Here is a 22,747-nt window from a genome sequence, read left to right on the forward strand (position 1 = left end):
GGCACCGTGCCCCTTTCTTCTGCTTATTATTGTTAAGGGTGGTCCCGAAACCTGAGCTGTGGGAGCTGGGCGCATTTGGGGTGCAGCCTCAGGGGATGAGGGCGGATCTGTCTAGAAGATCCCCCAGCTGCGGCGGAATTCACGTGTCTTACTCATTCCCCCCTTTGCTCTTGGAAACCAGTCACCTTTCACTCCGCGCGCCGTGTGTGAACTGGCGAGGGCATTTCCTCACATACTGGACCCAGCTGTCGTAGGGTTAGTCCTGGTGAGGCTGTCCGGCGGCATGCACTCCACCACGCTCGCCTCTCAGTGACTCGGTTACCGTTTCTGCTCTGCTGAGAGCTGATGGGAAAGCATGTCGAGTTAGCGCCCAGAGAAACAGAACCAGTGTACGTGTGTGTTTGTGTATGCACACATAAACACATACACGGAGATTTATTTTAGGGAATTGACTCACCAGTTATGGAGGCTGACAAGTCCTGAGAGCTACAGTCTGTAAGTTGGAGACCCAAGAGCTGACCGTGTAGTTGCTCTGAGCCTGAAGGCAGAGAACCAGGAAAGCCGATGTTCCAGTCGGAAAGCCAGTAGGCTCAAAACCCAGCAATAGCCAGCGTTGTCACTGGAGTCCAAAGGCAGCGGGAGAAACAAACCACCCCGTATCGCATCTCCAAGGTAAGCAGGCGGGAGGAATTCCCTTCCTCAGGGAGAGTCCGCCTTTTTGTTCTGTTCAGGCTTTGACTGGTTGGTTGTGGCCCACCCGCGTTAGGAAGTGCGGTCTGTTTTACGCAGTCCTTAACTTAAATGTTAATTTCATCCAGAAAGGCCCTCACAGAAAGCACCCGCAGTAACGTTTGACCGAATATCTGGGCACATGGCCCAGTGACGTTGACATATGAAATTAACCATCACCCACATCTGTGTGTGTTTCAGAGGGCCTCTTTGTCGGTAGGAGGTCATTGTTTACCCAGGTAATTGTTCACTGAAGTAACCAGGTGTCACAGAGATGAGTGGTTTGCAGATTTCAGGGAGATCTGGCAGCTTCCAGAAAGCACACGTATTTCGGTAGATGTGTATTTCTCTTGCAGTTGGTATTTCAGTTCAAGGTTCCAGAATGAGCTCTGTCCTGCGGGTTCTTGAGGGGCCGTGGTTGAGAAGAGGCTGGTGGCGCCACACCGACCCCAGGAGTCCTGAGCACAGCACCCCACTTTGGTCCTGGGTCAAGAGCGACTAGATGGTTCTCACTCTGCCTCTTTCCACTGAGCGACTGTTTTCACTGGTGACCGGTTAGCAGCTCTGTGTTGGCAGGACTGTGCCTCTGTCCACACCAAGCATCCTGCTTACAGCCCAGGAGTCCTGCTTCGGAGCTGCGTGGGGGGTGCACCCACTCCTTATTCCTGGTTCTCTGCGACCCTGGAGTAGCCTCTCTTCTGTTCGTTCTTTTCCCTTGATGTGCTGGACACGTCCAAGCTGTCAGCCACCGCCCCAGCGGCAGGGAACAGCTGAAGGGAGCCACGGAGATGGTCTCAGACTTGCAGGCACCCTGCCCCCTTCCCCTTGGAACCTAAGCCCTTGGCCTGGCGTTGTGCTGCCATCGTCTTGCTCAGGATCCCCTGTGCTCTGTCCACGTGCTAGCACTGCCGATGTAAGAAACAAACCAAAGTGGAAATTCCAGATTCGCCCCAAGCCGTCCCCCTTCTCCCAGCTGCTTCCCCACCCGTTGGCATCTCTGGGCAGGTCCCCCGTGGTGGTCGGCACTGGAGGGGGAAGGTGACGTGTCCTGTCGGGAGCAGAGGAATGCGCGGAGCCTCCACGGGCTCGGCGCGGCACTCCGTCTGAGAGGCAGTTTTGGTAGCAGTTCTTGCTGGAGGACGTGTTGCCAGCCAGCACTAGAATTGCTGTTTGTCACTTGCAGTTCATTATTTTTGCAAGGAAATGCCGTCCATAGCTACAGCTGACCACGCACACCACTTGCCTGTTTGCAAGGGAGCGCAGGTCCAGCCTGTCCTGTTCTGGTCATCTGGTCTCCCCGATGCCCTTTCATATGTCTGCGTGCACCAGGGCTTCTGGTGGGAGAAGCCGCTCTGCAGAAGGCGCTTCTCCAGAGCAGCCTTTGGGAGGGAGAAGCCTGTGGCCCGTGTTGCTGCTGGTAGAGGAACCCAGAACCGGCCTCCTCCTCTGGGCCTTTCATAATACTTGCGGCAAAATTCAGCGGAGCGGGGAGGGGGGTCTGGAACGTGACTGATGTGAGGCTTCTATATCTGTTTCCAGTGTTCTTTTCAAACGGTCACTACGTTCTGTCAGTTTGATTGTTGACACGCACAGCCTGAGACCTGACTGCAGAATCGCATTGGCGCCGGGGCTCTTCGAGTCCTCAAAAGGTCACAGAAGGGACCCGCGGTCTGCACTGTCCTTGTCCCAGAGTTGGACTGAGCTGAGATCTCTCCCTTTATCTTCCCCCACACATGGGACAAGGAGACGCCCTTCTTGTTTTGCTGTCCATTTAAGTTCAAATAATTGGTGAGTTAATGGATTTTTCTTGTTCCTGCCGGAGGCACTTTCTGACCCCGAGAGTGAGCAGACCTTCCCCTGAATTCAGTGCTGCCCACGCGGTAGGAATTGCAGGAGAGCTTCTCCCACACGAGACGTTATAATAGGGGTTTCCTTCTGCATCACAGTGAAACCCTGCCATCTTCAGTTGTCTTGTTGGCTCTCCTTTCCCCTCGCGGTGGTTTTGCCATTGTTGTGGTTCACGTGGGGCATCTTTCCAGGAGATCGGGAATAGGTGTCTGTGATGTTAAAAGAACAGCAGGTAAGCGTAGCTGCTTGTGTATTGTGTCACTCCTTCCTGTGAGACGGGAGCGCCGTCTCTGTGCTGTGCCTACTGGTTCTGAAGGGGAATTACGGTCACGAGGGATTCAGATGCCTTTGGAAGGCCCGTGCGAGGGAGTCCTAGGTCTTTCGTCGGCGATCCCATCCATGGCATGGTTGCCGGGGCCGAGAGCATATGCCCCGCGGATGGTCTAACACCAGACTGTGTTAGAACACTGATCGATGCCGCCCATCCGGATGGACATGTTTTCTCTTTTATTTCCAGTCCTTTTGAGCTTTACGGAATTATGAAGTGACACGGACTGCTTGCTTTCTTTTTTTCCTCTTATCATCTTGCTTACTGTAACAGAACCGGTTGTGAACAGCACGTTTTGGTTAGTGAGGTTTGCCTCTTGCCTGCAGAACTTGATGGTACAATTTATTTCATCCTGGCACCCTGCTGGCTTTGATTACATCATGCTCCTGATCACGCGCCCAGGTAGCCTCCTCCAGTACTCTGGTAGATTGCATGCCTTACAGAACGTCATTCTGCCGCGCTGAATGGCGACCTTCGCTGTATAGATGCAGGGACGAACAGTTCATTCAGGGTTCTTGCAGTGGGTTACTCTCCCTTGTCACTTAATGCCAACTCTTGTATTTTGTAAGCCTTTCTCAGCGCTCCCGTAGCCATTTGAATCTTTTCTTTCTCTTTATTTTATTTTTTCTTTTTAAAAATTTTATTTATTTATTTGACAGACAGAGATCACAAGTAGAGAGAGAGGAGGAAGCAGGCTCCCTGCTGAGCAGAGAGACCGATGTGGGGCTCCATCCCAGGACCCTGGGATCATGACCTGGGCCGAAGGCAGTGGCTTTAAACCACTGAGCCACCCAGGCGCCCCTTTCTCTTTATTTTAAATAAAACTTCCAGAGACGTCGGTTTCGGCTGTGATTTCTGGTGGATGACGGGAGAAATTGCGTCCTCATTCCCGTCTCTCTCATTACTTGCTGAGCTCCTTTATCCCCTGGTAGCGATGGAAAATTCCACTTCTTTGTGAATTTTAAAGGAAAAATAAGTGCCATGATCTCTCTGTGGCCATGTGGGAAATTGTCTGAAAAAATAGTGGATAAAGGTTTCCCAGTTTCCTTCTGGCCCTCTTGTTATAGAGAGCATCTTCAGCCAGCCTGGAGGGGTCAGTCCATTGAACTTTTCTTCTCTGTTCTCTGTTCTCTGTTCTCTTCCTTTCCCTCAGCCCTGATTTTCCTACCGCTGGGCCCCAGGAAGCTGTAGCTTTGTTGGTGCTGTTTGCAGAGTCTGACTTTGTTTGAGTTTCCATACCGTTGAGTTGATTGCCTTTGGCCTGTGCGCAGTTCGCGATCACAGCCTGGGCCGGGGCAGGGGGATTTTACTGACTCCTCCCGTCTCTGCCGCTTGCCCGGCCTGCTGAGATCACTCACTCTGCCTCCGGTTTGTGGCAAAGGCGGGGCTGCGAGAACCCTGATGCGGGGAGCCAGGGCTGGGGGCCCCATGGGAAGGACATGTGGCCCTGGCCTTCCTGGAGTGTGTCCCAGGTGGTACTACCGCCAGCTGGGTCCACGTACCACTCCCACTGAAGCAGTGGCCTCCATACTGCTCGGGGGGGTTCCCCCAAACAGGTGCGGACCTCAGAGCCCTCCCTCCCCAGCTCTGTCGGCTTCCCCATCCTGTGAGCACACACCCTCCACTCCAGTGCTCAGGCCGAAACCTGGGCGTCTGCGTTGCCCCCGCACGTGATTGTCAGCATGTCCTCCCCTTGCTGCAGGATCTCCCCCCACAACACATCTCACACATCCCCATGTCCCAAGGCTGCCACCTCCGTCTAAGCAGCGGCTGCTCCAGACTTGGTCCCTGGGCCAGTGGCGTTGGCTTCGGGGAGATTGTTAGAAACACAGAGGGTCCGGCTCCAACCCACACCTCCCACGTCAGACCGCATGTTACCCTGGCCCTGGTCACCCTTGATTCATGTGCAAGACAGAGTCAGAGAAGGTCTCCCCACCCTGGTTTACGGACCTTCTCTTCACTGGTCTCCTTTCCTCTACCCCGATGCTGTTTCCACGTAGCACACGGAGTGAGCTCCTCCAAATGTAAGCGAGATTCCGCATCTCTCACTTAAAACCACCCAGTAGCTTGGAAAGTCTCCAGTAGACTGGGAATAGGACTTCACCACGGCCTCCCGTAGCAGTATGGCCCTCCTGCCTCCCTCCGCGCCCTCGCTCCGTAGGCGCCTGCCCACCAGGCTGCCCGCTGGTCCTCTGCTCTCACCTTTGTCCCTCTGCCCAGAACGCCCATCACCAGCCTCTGCGAGGCCCGCTTCTGTTGCTTGATGTCAGCTGCAGGGCCACAGTCCCTCCCTCTCTGACCTCTGGAGCCCACAGCGGTATTCTCCGGAGCCTGCGGATAGGATGAGCCCTACTCTTCCGGTTGTGTCGTCAGCGGACTGCGAGATGGGAAGAGTGGCCCAGTGGGCCTTATCTAGTCCACGGAGCCCTTGAAAGCAGAGAACTTCCTCACCTGATGGCAAACTTCCCTGAGATTAGAAGCAGAAGCATTTGTGTCTTTGTGTTTTAAGCCACTCCCTGTGTGGTGTGTGATAGGAAAGGTGGTGATAGGAAAGGAGCCCTGTGGGATGCAGATGAGAAGTGAAGGGTGGTTCATGTGCGTCGCCCTGGCCAGGTCACAGGGGTGGAGAAGGAGCTAGTGCGTGGCAAAGCTGGGAAGGTGACACATGGCTAGAAGAGAGCCAGCCTGCCCCTTACTGGTATGTGATCCTGGACAATCCACTTTTCTGCTTTGAACTTCTGTTTTCTTACCAGCTCTTGCTCCATGGGGCTAATGTACAGATCACGTGTGATCACCCTCATGGACTCTGAGGGCATCTTCAGTACATCCTCGCTCCCGTCCTGGGAGTGCCATGGCTCCTTATCCCCTTCCTGGGCATGTCGAATTCAGCCATAGTTGTTCCTGCTTCTGGAAGTTTCTGTCCAGCAAACAAATACTAACATGGCTCTCGAGGCCTTGTGCTTGGCATTAGGAGTCCCAGGGTTTCATACGAGCATCCGTTGCTTGGTCCAGGCAGGGAAACAGACAGTTGCATCATGTAGACAAACATGGTTGTGGCTGGAAACAGGCTGACCCCCTTCCCAGCCCTGCTGCTGAGCCCTTCTGAGTAATTCCACCAGAGAGGGTAGGGGGAGTGCGGGGGGCGACTGGCATGGAAGTGCCCAGGACATCCTACAGCCACTTGCCCAAAGTAAAGGAGAGTTAGGGGAAGGGGTTCTGCGCCAGAAGGGGCACAGACAGGAGAGCAGGCAGAGGGAGGAGCACGCTTCAGGGAGAGCCAAGGTTGGCAGATTTTCAGAGACAAGTACAAACGGCAAAGAAAGGGGCGTGTGGGTATCAACGCTGCCTTGTTGCTCCGAGGATGACGGACCCACAATTCCTGTTTCTGGTCTTGGATCCCCTCCGCTACTAAGGAACATACCCAGGCACATTTGACGAGTGATGGGACCAGTTTTAAGACATATTGTAGTAAATGTTCTTGGAGCAGAACGTGGAAACACTGCATCCCTGGGGTGGGGTCCGTGGCTCTGTGGGGTGCCCAGGAGGGGCACAGCAGGCTCTTGGGGGCTCACTTTCCTTGCCTGCTCGGACTCGGGGAGGCTGCAGGTCCCTATACAAAAGGCCCGGGAAACTGCTAGAGGCCGCGGGCTGCGGGGAGAAGTCAAGTGGTTCCAGCACAGAGAGGGACCTCAGGACGGCAGAACAAGGCAGGGGGCGGGGGCTGGGGGGGTCTGTCACGTCACCACATCTTTGCCGAGCCTGTCACGGCAGGATTGAGGAAGGCCAGGGCCCCGGGGGGTGCTTGCTGGGGGTGATTGTGAGAAAAAGCAAGGAGGGAGGGCGGAGGGCTTGTCTCCTGAGCGACATGGAAGGGAACTGTTCTCGAAGTGCAGCAGGGAGGTTTCTGTGAGAAGAGTGACCCTGACAGTTGCCATCTGTGGCCGGGCCCGCAGGCAGGAGGGGGGCCTGTGAGGAGAAGCGTGTCGCCCAGTGGGAGGCGCCCCACAGGGAAGCACAGCGTCCCCGTCAGGGCCTGGTACTAAACAAAAGTCCAAAACACGTGTGCTTAAAGGTCAAAAAAGGGAAACATTATGTGCAATAAACTTGTCTAAATATCAGAAGATGCTCGTAGGCAGTAAGAAGCTGCTGCCTTCCTCCTTCCCTGTCACCGGGAGTGTGCTCTGGTTCTGTTTGGGTTCAGCTTTACAGTATTTCCTGAATAATTCAACTCAGATGCGTGTCACGCGCCGGCTATGAGCTGGGTGCTGTGTGGGCACGGTCTGGAAGGGGACATGGACGGGCATCAGATATCCGCCCTGAGGAGAAGGGGATGGCACCTTCTGGTCATCGTGAGCACCACATGAGACCACCTGCCCTGCCCCAGGCACCAGCCCTGTCATCCCTTCCTTCCCCCACGTACTTAGAGAGACCACGTCGTACACCCCATTTTACCGCAGTTTCCAAGGCAAGGATTCTTTTTGCCTCACTTGATAGTTGAGGCCACACTAAACTGTGCTTAGACCCTTGAGAAGTTCGAGAAAGATCGGATGTCTTAGCCATTTTTGCTGCCCTGATATCTATCACTACACACATTCTGCAGGGTGAGCTGGTTCGGCCAACACACAGATCTTACCCTCGTCCAGTGACAGACACGGGGCCAGCAGGGCCGTCTTTCCAGGTACCCTGGTCACAGCAAAGGGAGTTGGCCCTTCCCTTCTCTGCAGGTGGGCCCTCGGGACCCTGTGGACAAGGGCGCTATGTGCAGGAGGGCTCCCGTGCCCTGAGGCCTTGGGATGGGCTGCCGCAGGGTGGGCCCCCCAGACTCCGCTGCGCCTCTGGGAGCCAGGACGCCCTTGGGGATGGCGGCGACGGTCTGCAGCGAGCTGTCTTTACAACCTGGTTGGACTTTGGACTGTTTATAGGATCAGTATTTTCAGAAAAGAAAGAGCATCTACTGTCTACTTACAACCAAGAGAAAAATAGGGCGGAGGTGAGGCGTTACGCTGTCTCCCCAGGAAGGATGAATCACGGCCTTCCTCCCTTGCTGTGCACTTTGTCCTTTTTGAAAGGCTTTAAATCTTCATTGATGCATGGAGTGGTTTCTCCCTGCCCGTGGATATCTTTTGATGTTGCCACAAGTTTCTTGCTCATAATACCCTTCTTTTGGTCCTGGATCTACATACGTGTTTCTGGAGTTGGGAATTTACAAGGTTTTCTTACAAACCACATCCATTTGTACCTCTTCTTCCTTCTGTAAATTGGGACAGTGTTGACCACCGTCCCTTTGTCTCTGACGCAGACAACACCACACCTGCGCTCAGGTGAACGTCTTCGCCTCCCACCCCCGTGAGGTGGGTCTGCCAGTCCAGCTTCTGGCTGCGCTGGAGGAAGCCCTTGCTGGTTATAATTTCAGCAGTGAGTGAAACCTCAGTTACTGGGAAAAATGAGACTTCTTCCTCAGAGCTTAAACACGCACAGAGGAATGTTTCACCTAAAAGAATCGACTGCAGGGTTCTCTGTCATTCTTGTCGTTCGGTTGTATGTGGCTTTTTATGTGTGCGGCTCTCTTGTTAGCTCGCTGCGGAGTCTGAGAACTCCTGCGGGGGGAAAGGACCTGGGGAGGGGTCCGCCCTCTGGGCCTTGCATGGTGTTCAGGACCAGGGCCAGCTCCTCCGGGAACCCACCCCGGCCACAGCCTCCACCCGGCCTTGGAGTGGATCGTGCCCACCCACGGGTGCGGCAGGACCCACAAAGGCAAGGGCCCTGGCCCTGGCTCTGAGCTGAAACGTCCGAAACGTTCCCTTTAATGCCGTGTGACGTGACCTAGCGTGCAATGGCTGCGGTAACACCCTTGGTGATGCCGTGTGTTTGGAGACACAGGCTTTTAAGGGGCCTCACCCACGTCCTGGGCTGTGGCTCCTCTCTGGGACCAGCACCGTCTCAGCTCTGCAGTATTTGGTGTTTTGTTTTGTTTTGTTTGCAAGGGTGGCACATTTTGTAGACTTTTGCCCTGTACTCATTTTTTCAGTGATTCATCCAAGAAACAGGGATTCACTGTTTACTGTCTGCCAGGTATGGTCGAGCTCCTTGTGATGGGGGTCAGCTCTGGGCGTGCTGGCTCAGGGTGCCTGGGGGCTCCCTGGATGACAGGGCGCACCACTGGTTCTCAAGGGAAAGATGGTTGGGGGTGGGGGGTCTTCACGCAAGTGGAACAGCAAGGGTAGAGGTTCCGGGGCAGGAGAGAACATGTGTGTGCTCAGGAACCTGAGATGAGCGTGGGAAGTGGGGGGGAAGTGGCGGGGGAGGGGGCAGGTGCCAGGGCAGGAAGGTCTCTCCTCCTGGGGAGCTCGGCTTCATCCTAAGGGTCACAAGAAGCCACCGAATGCTAGACAGAGGTTGTTAGAACGACTGTAGGCCTTGGAGGGTCTTCCCTGGTTCCATGTTCCAGAATCACCTGTTACTCGCTGTGGGGTCTCATACACTTGGGGAACCACTTCTCAGAGAGACAAGACGGCAGTCGTCACTGCCCTGCCTTCTTCACAGCACTGTGTGAGAATTAAATGAGGTAAGGACTCTGGAAAGGCTCTGGGAACTGTGAAGGGCCCCCTGTTAAGGTCACTGTGAGAAGTGACAGAGGCACAAGGAAGGAAGTAGCTTCATAAGGTGCAGGCTGAGCAAGCGCAATGGGGATGTCAGGAGGGGCAGAGAAGGAGCCTGACGCAAGTTTAGGGACCTGTATACGGTCGTTCCCCACCCAAACCACGCTTGTAGACAGGCACACACATCCTGCCCATAGACACGTGCACACATGTGCACGCCAGGTGTGTGCACACCCACACATGTTTTCGCACTCGTGTACGTATACAGATTCACACACCTGCCCCTGGACACAGGAATGCACACATACGTCACAGGTATATACATGTGCGCACGCCTCACGCTCACACACGCACACGCGTGCCCACACTCGTATATGTGCACACACACGCACGAATGCATGCATGCTCGCACTCACACTCCACACATACATACAGGGCCTCCTCCAGTTTGCCGCCTCCTGGGAGCTCAGCTGTTGTTCTAGATCTTCGCCTCTCCCACGCCCAGCCTCCGGCAGCCCTGCCCATCATGGTGCTCATTGGATCCTGTGAGTCGATGCTCTGGACAGTGGCTCTGCGGTCCTGATGGCATCTGTGTCTCGTCTGCCGCCTGCAGCGCCGTGGGCTGGGGATGCAGCCGGCTCTCGGCAGGTCCTAAGAACCACCATGGTGCCAGCAGGAGGAAGCGGGGGGGCTTTTCTGCTCGTCACCTGGCCTGCAGCCCTGGGTGCCCTCCCTCTCAAGGGCGTTAGCAACATCTGAGAGATGGCTGCGCCCCCCAGACTCGGTCTAATAAACAAGAACGTGGTCTGGCGGACCTGAAGATGGCTGGGAGGTGTGAGGGCTGCGATCTTTCCGCAGTGGCAGAGGTGACGAGGGGGTTTCTTCCCCCCCAAAATGCAGAGGACCCCTGCCCTAGAGACCCCCAGACCAGAGTCCCCCACGTGAAGGTGCATATGGCCTTCCCCACACCCGTGCAGGGCAGCAGGCTTGCGGGACCGCGCTGGCCTGTGGGCGGCATCCTCGTGGAGCCCTTTGGTGCCGTTTTCATTCCAAAGGGTCCTCAAGCGAACAGACGTAAAGCAAGACCATCCCGATAGGTGTCGTTCCGGTTTCTTCTCTCTTGGTTTTACATCTTTCTTTTGCTCCTCGTCATTTATTTCCGCACTGGGAGCCAAGTTTAAATAATGCGCTAGGTTCGATAGGGCCCAAGAGTTGTCTGGAATTCTGGTGCCCACCAGCGCTTACATTGCAGGGGTCTGTTGAGGTGGTCGGGCTTCTGAGGAGCTTCTGTGTCCCGGAGCCCCTCTGGCTGGCACGAGCTTGGGGCACCAGGAGGTTATCTGTGTGGGAGGCGTGACACACTCATGTTGTCCGGTCATCCTTCCGCTGCATGGGAACGTGGTGTGTGAAATGCCCAGCCAGCGACAGCCTGTCCTCCCTGCTCATCGCCACCTCTGTGGGATTTGGCCCAGAGACACAGCTCTCTCTTCCCATAATTAGTCTTTGTCACATGGTGATGTCCTCGAATGCTTCTGGGCTGTTTTGGTGTCCTGAGGGGACGGTAGTTGGTGTGGTGTGGCGTATAGCACAGGAGACGCGTGCAGGGGCTTGAGTCCGTGTGTGGAAGGCTGTGCCGAGCTGAAGTGTCGTCCTGGGGCTGGCAAGGGACACTGCTTTCCCCAGTGTCCTCTCGTTTGGCAAGACAGCCCTTTCCAGGTACTTCTCGTGGCCTGCATCAGGGTTCCTGAGGACAGGGTGTCGGGGCAGGAAGCTGTCCTTCCTGTCTCTGCCCTCAAGGCCCTTCTTGGGAGCATCTGTGTCTGAGGCATGCGGACTTGGACAGAAGTGCCCACCGGTGTGTTCTCTCTAAAGAGGGAGTCAGGCTGTGGAAAACAGATGGTGCCGGTTGAATGCAGGAGGCCAGCCTGAGAACCAAGAAGAAGGGGTGGTCCTGGTATTGCGGGGTCCTTCCTGGCAGAGTCCCGTGCTATGGGTAAGGACTCGGGATCACCTGTCTGCCATTGAAGATGTAACAGCCAGGGAGGTGGGGGCGACCGTGTAGGCTGGACTGAGGTAGCTCCCGGCCGGGTGTAAGAGCATGGGTGTGAATGCGAGTGTGGGCAGGGCATGAGGGCAGAGCCTGGAGACGGTGCCCTCCCCTCCCCTGGGCACCCGCGCCCTGGAGCTAGGGACAGCATCCTCACAGCACAAATGAAACCCGATGCAGCACGCGGCCTTTCTCCCTCCTGTCCTGTTGCAGACAGCGCCGACAATCTCAGCAGCGAGAAACGTCTCTTCTCAGAGCTGACGTCAGGTGTGTGCTCAGTGTGGTTCCATACTTGCAGGAGAATCCCTGTCAGGTTCACCCACAGGCCCAGCACCAGGCGAGGCGTTTTGACTGTGTTCTTCCAGGAACCAGACCCTCTTTGTGGTCTGGCGTGAGGCCACTTGGTGCAGGGCAGAGAGTTTTCAGGTCAAAAGTCAGAAGACCCGGTTTCTGGTTCCAGCTGTGTGTCCTGGGCAGCCTGTTTCCTCTCTGGGCCTGGCTCCTCTCCTGTAAAGTAAGGAGATGGGCCATGGGGACTTTGGGAGCCAAAAGGGGTCCTTGCATGGACAGCTTGCCTCTTGCCAGCCCCCTGTGGTCTGGGTGGGCTCCTGTCTGACAGAAAAAAGAGCCAGCAGTGGCCTGGCCTGCAGGTTGGGGGCGGTTCCAGGCTCTTCTCTCTGTCGTGGCTTCCAGGTTCCACCCACGGAATGCTGTGGAGGTACCACCGGTGCCCCCCGTGGGCCCACAGTATTGTGGCGCTGGGCTAGGACGCAGGAGCCTGACTTTGCTCTCTAGAAGCTGCTAGCGTATCGGGGAGATCTGCGCAGGGCACACTGGGAATCAGCACCGTGTGACCCCGCTGGGATGCCGCACGCACATGTGGTCACAGGGAACCCCTCTTCCTTAAGCAGGCCCCCCCGGCAAGAGGCACTTCTGGGGAGTTTCTTGAATGTTGAGGAAGAGGTTAGCCTGCTCGGGATGGTTTTTGCAAAGAAAAGTGGAGAGGGTACTGGAGAGGAAGGGGAGCACATAGGGCAGGCAGGGGAAGAGGGAGGAAGCAAGACATGAGACACCGGCCATGCCTCATGTTCCCAGTCTCCATCGGTGTTTGCACCTGAGCGGACGGGGAGGGGGCTGGCAGCCAGAAGGGGGACCGGGCGTCGGCAGGCGAGCGCTCCTTAGCGGGAATGGAGCCCAGCAGAGTGCCTGGGCCTGACAGCCATCTGGTCTCAATTCTAGAACACTTGAGGTGGGCAGAGCTGCAGAACTCAGAGCCTGATTTAGTGAATAATTTGTACAGTCCTCTGGGTTAAAGCTTTCTATTAAGCTATCTATGCTGCTAATAGTTTAGCTGGAAGATACGATAGAGACAGCGTTTGGGGAAGGTGGAGTACCCATCTCAGGGGATAATGACATTGTGAAGCCGTATTATTTCTACTGTGGGGAACCATTTTAAGCCTGAGCTAATAGTTTAAGCGACCTGAGAGATCACTTTGAGTGGAGGACATGGTTGAGAGCTCTTGCAGGCAGCTGTAAAGTGACTGGGTTGCGTGAAGTAAGGATTTAACCCGGCCGATCAGTGATCTGCGACGTGTAATCCCGTCCGTCCCCGTCACACCACACCAGCCGAGGCGGGTCCCTGGATGAGCCGTCACCCAGTCCCGCTCTTGCTACTTTCCAGCTGTTGGACCCTGGGTGAGTCACTGGCCCGCCGGCGGTTTCACTCAGAAATGCCCAGCGCGAGACGCTGTGCGAACACGGCCAGCGCAAGTTCAGTGAAGGGCGAGGGGCTGCGGGCAGGGTGGTGCTGGGCTCCCCTGGATGGGGAAGGTCCATGGTTTGCAGGAACATGAGACATGGTGTGTGTGAGGGTGGGGAGGGGCTCCCCCTGCAGAGCCTCACAGACCCCATCTGTGGGCATGCTCAGCCCCCCACCCCAGTCAGTCTTCCTCCTCAACATTGGTAGGGGCCAGCATGGGCCGGCAGGGCCACTCGCCCATGAAAGTTCATGAAAATGTAATGAGCACTGCTCCATAGCCAGCGATGGCCAGGCTTTGGGGACCCTATTAGCTGTTAGTTCTGCTCGGGGGACTCAGTAAGGTGACCTGGTACGCCTGTGCCTGCCGAGGAGGGTACTCCGTGCAGGACGTCCATGGAAGGCACGTGCACCTTCGTCTCCGTCACTCTTTCTGCTGAATCAAGCCCTAAGGTTTACCGTGCTCTTTTAATTGGCAGTGGACGGATTGAACGGTGATTCTGTTGCGCAAAACCCTGGAGCGGAAAATTGGGGAGGGGGGAGGAAAAGGGATTATCTTTGAGCAGACTTCATACTTAGAAAAGGTGATACGGACAGATAAACATAAATACTTAAAGGGGCAGTGAGGGAAGTGTAACACTCAGTGAGTTTAAGCCTTTCACGTTAGGCAAGTTTCCACCCGCAGGCGCTGTGGAGCCGGTGACGCAGGCCGTCCTTTGAAAAGTGTCCCTGTTTTCCTTTGTAAATGAAGTCTCAGCCGGTCACCTGGTGACGGGGGCTCTTCAGGATTGCGCCCGCCACTCCTTCCCAGCACTCCCTCTGTCCTGTGACTTTGGCACATTGGACAAATGTCCCCAGCCCCCCCCCCCCCAGGAGCAGACGGTACTGGGGTCTGTAGCTCGATGTCTTTGGCTCAGCTGGGAGCAGGGTGTCGACGCAGAGAGGGGTCCAGGGAGGAGGCCGAGGACAGGGAGCCTGGAATCTGCGAGAGGGATCAGAGCCCAGGGGAGGGTTCCGGAAGCTGGGGGAGGGTGTCTCAGTGAGGAAAGCTGAGGCTGGCCCAGCAGTGGCAGATGGTGTAGAGCCTTCTGGCAGGGGGTAAGACAGCACTTAGTCCAGCGGGTGTGGTGCTTGGGAGGTGGCCGGCAGCCTTGGCAGAACCGGGGACACATGCCTGCTCTTTGCTCACTGTCTGCTCTCTGCCTGCAAAGCCTTTTCCCGCCACGTGCAGACACCACCAGCCTCCACGAAGCAGCAGCCCCTGGGCTTTGATGAACCAGAGGAAGCACGTGGTCTACCCTTACTTCAAGCCCACTGACCTCATCTTGGTTTCTGCCTGTCTTCCTCCCCACATCTGTGGGCAGCAACCCTCCCGGTCACCTCGAAATACCACCCTCCTATCGCCCCTGGGTGGTATCTGAGAACTCGGCTGTCCTGGAAACAGGAGGCTGCAGCCCCTGCTCACAGAAGGCCGGCGCAGGGTCTCCTTGTTTGTAGACCGCTCTTGGCCCTTGTCCGTATGGGGCCCACGTGGTGTTAGCGTTGTTCAGAGGGACGGGAATTTTAGCCAGTGGGAATTTCTGTTGTGACTGCTTCCTTATCTCAGGCTTCTGCTCTGACAGCAGTCACAGCCCTCTGATCACGGTGCACACCCTGGAGCGTCTGTGTCTCAGAGCTCAGGTCGTCTGTTTACGTCAAGTGCAGCAGGCTGGCTTTGCACGTGGGAGGTCCTGGGACCTCAGCACAAATTGCCTATGGGGCACCTGTGTGGCTCAGTGGGTTAAAGCCTCTGCCTTAGGCTCAGGTCATGATCCCAGAGTCCTGGGATCGAGCCCCACATCAGGCTCTCTGCTCAGCGGGGAGCCTGCTTCCTCCTCTCTCTGCCTGCGTCTCTGCCTACTTGTGATCTCTCTCTTTGTCAAATGAATAAATAAAATCTTAAAAAAAAAACAACTAAAAAAAAAACCACCCAAAAAACAAACAAAAAAACAAATCGCCCTGGCCCCGCACCTTTTCCTTGGTGCAGAAGTTCCCAATACTTAGGAGGAGAAATCTATTCATTGTGTGTCCCCCCAACCCCTTCCCCAGCCTTCTGGCAGGCATCCTCTTTCAGTGTGAAATAAATCAACATTTACTTCCAAAGTCTTGGTTCACAGTACATTTTCCCATTTAAATGAAATGGAAACAAACACTAAAGAAAGAAAGAAAAAAGGTCCTGACTCACTCTGGAGAGACAAAATCAGGCTAAATGTGTTCATAGTTTCCACTCAGGATAGTTCTCTGGCTTCTGGTGAATTCTTTCAGTCCAAACCAGAAGTGCCTTCCAGTCCATAGCTTTGTGTGATACCCACCCTAGTGGTGCCTTTCCATTTCTCTCTGTTAAATATAATCCCCCTGTTGACACGGCCTGTCCTGAATGGTACAGTCACAGGGCCAGAGGGAGGCCCTGGGGGCATCCCCGACCCCCTCCCAAGAAGCATGGAGTCATGGGTGTTTCAGACCGAGCTGTCTGACCCGGGAGAAGGAGGCCATCCTGTGCCGGACACCAGCTGGGAGAGAAGTCGGAGCGTCGGCAGGGGGCGCTCACGGAGGCCATCTGAGCACACCCACCTTTGCTGGCTGTCCTAGGAGCCCTTGGTCCTTCTGCCCCCTCTCCTGGAACCCATCCCCGCTTCTCCGGAGGCCTTCCGTGGCCCCCCAGCCCTGGATGGGAACATCGCAGCTCTGCTCCTGAGTCTTTCCCGCAGTGCCCGTCACAGCAGCCAGTACCTGGCAGATCGGCACTCAGCACGTTCTCAGTGCTTGTGTGTGCGGCCAGCCTGGCTCCGGGAAGGAGCGGTGCCAGGACACTGCGGGCCCCGTCTGCACGGAGCTTAGTCTGCTGGGACTTTTTATGATGACAGAGGCTTGGCAGCGTGGCCGGACTAACGAGGAGCTGACATGCAGTGGCACCTTTCAGCCTTGCTGTTTACGAAAGTCCCGTTAAATGAATGCTGCGGGCACTGGAGAGGCAGAGGTGTTCTCAGGCACCCACTTTGCATATAGCATCTCCTTTACCTTCCCATCCAGAGTGCGCAGTCATCCCTGTTTTACAGATGGGAAGACTGAGGGTAGCCGGGTACGCGTCTGGCCTCCCAGAGGACAGTGGTGAGCTATGGTCCGAGCCCTGCTCCGTGCAGGATGAGACACGTGTTCCGCCCACCTTGCCGTTTGGCCCCTCCCTGGCCCCCCTGCACACACCTGAGGGCTCTCTCCTTCCCTCCCTAAACCATCCCAGACCCCCCTTCTGGGCTCCTGTTCTAACCCTTACATTATTTTTTTGATCTGAAGATCAAAGACGGTTATTTAAAATAGGCCAGAGCCCGCGGGGTCAGGGTGCGGGGCCTCGGCACTAGCTGGAATTGCCTTTGTCTGGAATCTGCCTGCTTGTTGCTGCAGAGGAAGGCCGGGCTGTAGAATTCAGGTCCCCCCCACCGACAGATGCCCCCCCAGACCATCCCGCCCAGCCCCACGGCGGGTCCCCCAGCGGCCCTCCTCCCGCCATGGCTAACGCGCGGGTGTTGATGGAGAGCAGCTGGGGGACGTCATTCTTGCAGGGACATCTACTCTTTGCTAATGTGAGACTTGTCTTCAGGCAGGGAGTTGAGCTCCCACAGTGTGTGGAAGGACAGAAAACCCAGGATAAACCTAGGCCCTTCCTCACTGCCAAACGGAGCAGCTATGAATTTCCAGGAGCCACCCACCTAACCTTCCACACGGTTACAGTAAATCACCCGCACGCTGCCTTCTAACCCTCATACCTTTGGCGGCCCTGGCAGACTCTCTGGGTGGCAGCTTGGCGTCAAGAGAAGAGCTTGGACTTTGGGTTTCGACTTGGGCTGTGCAGCGCTGAGCCTCACTGTCTCCATCCATAAACCAGGGGTGAGAGCAGAGATAGAGCATTGGCGTGCAGTAGGAACACGCTCCTGGAACGTACTAGATGCTCCATAAGCGGTAGTTGTGATTCTCATGTTGTGGCCGGACCCAGAAGCAGGACCCGTGTGACCTTTCTCTTGCCCTCACGCAGGTGACGGACGAGGAGCCCAGCTCCAACCACACGGTCATGATCCAGGAGACCCTGCAGCAGGCCTCTGTGGAGCTGGCCGAGCAGCACCACCTGGTGGTGTCCTCTGACGACGTGGAGGGCATCGAGACGGTGACTGTCTACACTCAGGGCGGGGAGGCCTCGGAGTTCATCGTCTACGTGCAGGAGGCCATGCAGCCCGTGGAGGAGCAGGCCTTGGGGCCGCAGGCCCAGGAGCTCTAGAGGACATGCAGCGTCAGATGGCACCACGGATTGGCGCTCTCCGTGGCTCTCTCCTCTGCCGTACCTGCCCAGGCGGCCACATGGGGGTCTTGTCCTACCTTGGGTGGGCAAGGCGATTGGCATCACCAGCAACACAGGCCCACGTCCAGCACAAACGCATACCCCCCCCATTCTGTATCCTCTGTTTCTGGAAAGACGTTTGCAACCACCTTCCACATGGTCCACACCGCATTGCCCCTTTGCTCCGAGATTGGTGCGGGGACCCAGTCCCCATCAGCATCTGCCCCAAGTCATACCCAACTCCTTGACCCTGTCCAGGTGCCGAACCTCCCTCTGGGACTGCTCTGCAGCCTGATGGAAGGGAGCCAGCCAGCACAGAGAAAGTGACCTTACGGTTTTGAATCACCTCCTGGGGGAAGAAGGGGAGGGGGTCCTGGCTTTATCTACAAGATTCTCCCCTCCCCACCCCCGAATCAAGGGCACTTGTTACCGGGTACGGTAACCACAATTGATGACCCTCCCACTCCCATGACAGGTGGGGGCTTAGCTTATGTCTTAGAATTCTTTCGCTTCTTAAAAAAAAAAATGCACTTTGTACTATTCCCCTCCCGTTCTATGAGATGTGGTGGGTAGAATAAAAACGTTCTCTGTCTGAGTGCTCGGGTTCCTCCGTTAGCTCGGATGGTGGACGCCGCCCCTTCTGAGTCAGGATCTTGGGTTTGGGCCTCACCCAGAACCTCCCCATCCGAGATCCAGAGCCTTAACACGCAGACAACGCCGCCCCTCCTCCTGCAACCATCGTAGGGTTTGCTTTGCAGCCCATGGTTAGAGGGGAACGGTCGTACTTTCATTTCCGGGAGCCTGGCACCTGCTTTTTTTGGAGCCGAGACGTGTGTGCCCCCGCTTTCTGCCTTGTCCTTGGGGGCAGCATTCGGCTGACAGAAGCCTTCGTGTCACACTGTTGTTCGAGGGGCAGTCCGGGCGCCCCGGCAGACCCATGCCCCTGTGCACAGCAGGGTGGGGGCGTCGGGGCAAGTCCTCCCGCACCGTGCCCAGCCCTGGCTCTCTCGACATTGTCACCTACTGTCCGATTCACTGGGGTCGAGGTTTGCTTCCTCTGTGAACCCTGCACGTGAAGTCTTCGGGTTATGAGCAGGTGACCAGACGGGACGTGGTCGTCGCTCTGGTTGAAGAGCAGGCAGAGTCCGCTGCCCCGTGCACTTGGCCTCGTTGAGGCCCTATCGTCCCACCCCAGCAGGGCCTGAAGGTGCACCTCGGGGGAAGCGTAAAGCTCTTGCCCGAGGCAAGGAGAGGAGTTCAGGGGAAAGGTGGACTCTCCCCCACTTTGGGTGAGTTGGGAAAGCTCCGTGGTGGAGGAGACCTGTGATCAGGCCCTTATAAACAAGGTAGGTTTGCACTTGCGGGACTGGGGTGGAGGGACGCGAAAGGGTCGCAGAAGGAAAGAAGAGTGAGAGCGGAGCCACGCCCGGAGTGGAATCCCGCAGGGGAGGGACAGCGAGCCGTGGATGCTCCCGTTTGGTGGGTGGGTAGCTCCGGGGGAGGAAGGCAGAAGGATCAACCAGAAGCCAGAACCTAGAAGCACCAGGAATGAGAGATGGACACTGGCTTTATGCAGTAAACCACGGGCGGAGGTGGTCACGAGTGGTCTCAGTGTGAAGGGCAGAGCGGTACTCCAGAGAGGGCAACCATGGCCACGCATCAGGGTGGGCTCTGTGGAGGCGGCTGAGCATCCAGATTGGAGGCAGGGTACCTGGGCGCGAGCCCAGATCCATCGCTTCTTATCTGGGTGACACTGTCGTTTCTCCACGCCTGGCCGAGTTTTAGTTTACTTATCTCTGAAATGGGTCTGAGGATAATTGCTGACTGCTCACGTGACGGAGAAGATTCAGTTTGCAAAGCCCTTGGAGACAGTAGCATAAATGCCCATTATGACTTGTATTCTTGGGGGAATGCATGGGGGAACCACACCTCAGTATCCCCCAGACTCTACCGTCCAGAGGGAAGAGAGGGGACATGAACACGCAACAGGAAAAGCTGGACTGAATGTTCTCAGTGCTCTGAGTGGGGTTGGAGGGAGGAACCCGCCCTCCCTGACATAGGGCCTTTGACCAGAACTGATCGGGAAGCCGAGGAGCAGGTGTCCAGACGGGGACGGGGGCTCTCCACGGCCTGCACAGCTGTCCACGTAGCCGGGTGAGGGTGCCTGCGGGGCTGGGCCAGTCCTGCGTGCCGTTTGCCTCAGACGTTGGATCTATTTCTGGACGCGCCCCATCATGGGCCACTCGCTGTGTCATCAGTGACCCGGAAGTCATTACAAAGTCTTGTTCTCGTTTGTAAGCTCCCAGGTGAGGAGGTACCTTCCCGGGCTGGTGTTCGCGGTGACCACGCCGGGAGCCGGTTGGCCGTCTGAAGTCCTCGGGCGCTGCCCCACACAGACCTGAGGGAGAAGTGGCTTAGTGTCCGGCTGTAGGTCACGAGGGCCTTGTGCCTGGGCAGGGAGGTTTGAGTCAGATTCCACACTTAGGATTTATTGCGGTGTTGATCTTTTCAACTTTTCATCTTTTGTAAAATAGGGTAAACGATAGGCCCCATTTGTCTCGTCAGTTTCAAGGCTATCCCGGGATCACACGTCCGTGCTCCGAGCATGCCGTATTGCACGTAGTAGGAACACAGCAGACATTTACTCCTGCTGTTGACGGTGGGGTCCTAGGAGAGCCCCGTAGCAGGTGAAAACAGCGGCTGGGCAGGCCGTCTCATGTCCTCGCCTGTGAGCAGAGTTGACGACAGCCGAACCCCGTGGTCCGTGGTCTCCCCTCTGTGGGCCTGCCAGGGTGCCCGGCATGCATCGTTCACTCACAGAGTCAGCAGAGGCCAGTTGGCTACCTCCAGTGGCCCGGCACTGGGCTGTGAGCTGGGGACACAAGTCACCAGCGACCTGTGATCGGTGAGGCCTCAGAGACTCACCGCTGGGTTACAGGGTAGATAAGTGAGCTGTGGCCCACGTGGAAACCTCTGCAGGAGCATAGCGAGCTATAGCCAAGGGGGGCTGCCCCCTCCATGAGCCCAGCACCAGGTGGGGTGGCGGTGGGAACCGACATGGCCCACCCAGGAGATGGCAAGTCATAAAGACCAGAAGCCCGCGTGGGCCGGCCCAGCCTAGCCCCACACTGGGCTGCCCTGCCTCTTACTGGGCCTGTGGGTGGGCCCTGGTGCGAGCTCACCTAACCCATCAGGACAGAGGTCGGAGGTTAAGAAGCTTGCCCAAAGTCAACCACTAGTAAGGGGCGAGGCAGGAGCGAGAAGCCCGGTGTCTGACTTGGGAACTTGCCCTCTGGCTGTTTCTCCATGTTGCAGCTGGAGCCTTGGGAGCCTGGGGCATCGGGCTGGGAGCTGTGACCCCAGGGTAGGGGCAGGGACACCTGATAGTGAGACCTAGGACCATGCTCAGCTCAGAAGGAAGGAAGGGGGCGAGGAAAAGGGTGGGTGGTGGGAATGAAGGAAAGAATGTTGCTGTTTAATGCGCTCTCGGTCTTTGTATCTACAGCCCGTTTCCCCCACGGGAGCCATGAACTCATCCAGCGCTTGGCACGCCCCTCGCACGGTTCGTGGGGAGCCTTTGTTCAGAGCAAATGCTGTGCGGCCCCGGTGTTTTTGCATCCCAGCCCCCCACCACATTACGGCAGACACAGAGAGCGGGTAACACACCCCTGGGGCTGTTGGGTGGTGCAGGGCAGGGGGCTGGTTCTCTAAAGTCCTTTCCTGGCTGATGCTGGGCCTGCGGCGCCGGCTTCCCTGAGCCTGGTCAGGTGTTCAGGCCTCCTTAGTCCTGTGACTGCCCCTGGCTGTTCTCCTGGGACACTTCTTGCTCCACACTGTGTTTTGTGCCAAGAGAAGTGAGAGCTTGGGCTGGGCGACAGTGGGCTCCTGCCTTCCTGCTTTACTCTGTGCGATAAGGACACACCACGTGCCAGGTACACACTAGGCAGCCTGCCACGCATCTCTGCGTTCAGCCTTGCCATCCGCCCGTGTCTGCAGAAGATGGGGTGGCTGGCCCTTCTGTGGTGCTTGCTCCGTGCCGGGGTGTGGGTGTTCTTGCGGCTTTCCCACCGCGAGGCGAGTAAGGGCTAGCCTTAGAGTTTTATTGATGGGGACTGTTAGCACAGAGACGTTAAGAAGCTTGCTCAAGTCACATAGGAAGTAGAAGAGCCAGAATTTGAGCTCAAGCAAGACCAGCCTCATAACCGAAGTACCCGGTGCCACGGCTTCTCTACCTTTCACAGCTGAGGAAACGGGCTCGGCAAGGAACCCACCTTGGGTGACATTTGAGGCCAGAGAGCGTTGAGTGGGACTGGAACTGGCGGGAATGTCCCGTTTCGTCCGCTGCTCTCTGCACTCCCAGTGGCATGCCGCCTCCCTCCTACCTTCCAGCCCGGACACCGGAAGGCAGCGTAAGAGCACGGAGTGGAGGGCAAGGTCACATTTCGGGGGACAAGGAAGAGGAGATTGAGAGGCAAGAGAGCAAGGTCCCCTCCATGGAACAAAAGCCCGGGAATTGTGTAGCTGTGGGACAAGATCAAGTGTGAGCAGGAGCCCCAGAACCACCTAAAGCCAGACACGGAGTCAAGAGAGGGACCAGCCAAGGGGGGGGCCTGTGGCATGTGGGGCTGGCCTGACCCTCGAAGACCCCTGGCCCTATAGCCCCCACACGCCCCCGCAGCCGGTCTTGTCTGCCCGAGGCTCTAATGCCGACCTGCACCTGGACGGGTTCTCTCTCCCTCTGCGGTGTGAGCTCGGCTCCCAGGCTGCCATCTGTCACTGTAGGGCCACACTCGGAATAAGCAGTGGAGGCCAGGCAAGACACACCTGGTCTGACTCTATCGCTTAGAACTTGTGTAACTGGAAAGTCATGTCACTAATTGCACTGATGGAGAATTGTCGCAGGGCCGTTCTCTAATGGGGACAGGGAACTTGTCACAGGCCATTAACAGCTTCCGGGACAAGGGTCTGCAGGCAGTCCTTGGAGCAGCCCTGGGAGGGTGGGGGTTCCCACCCCATCACGGGACGAAGATGCCTCGGGGAATGTTTAAAATAGCCCCAGAGGTAGTGAGATGAA

General features: G+C 56.7%; 1 protein-coding gene across 3 annotated transcripts in view; it reads left to right on the forward strand.

Moving 5' to 3' along the window:
• ZFAT (zinc finger and AT-hook domain containing) overlaps window positions 1-18,247 on the forward strand; it is a 180,627-nt gene extending 162,380 nt beyond the window's left edge. For all 3 annotated transcript variants that reach the window (XM_046026441.1, XM_046026449.1, XM_046026458.1), the window contains one exon: window positions 17,374-18,247. In XM_046026441.1, the coding sequence (XP_045882397.1) occupies window positions 17,374-17,613 (240 nt within the window). In that variant the 3' untranslated portion in view covers window positions 17,614-18,247. The remainder of the gene's footprint in view (window positions 1-17,373) is intronic.
• Window positions 18,248-22,747: the final 4,500 nt, after the last annotated feature.

Source organism: Meles meles, chromosome 1 (genome assembly GCF_922984935.1).
Source record: "Meles meles chromosome 1, mMelMel3.1 paternal haplotype, whole genome shotgun sequence".
Lineage (NCBI taxonomy): Eukaryota > Metazoa > Chordata > Mammalia > Carnivora > Mustelidae > Meles > Meles meles.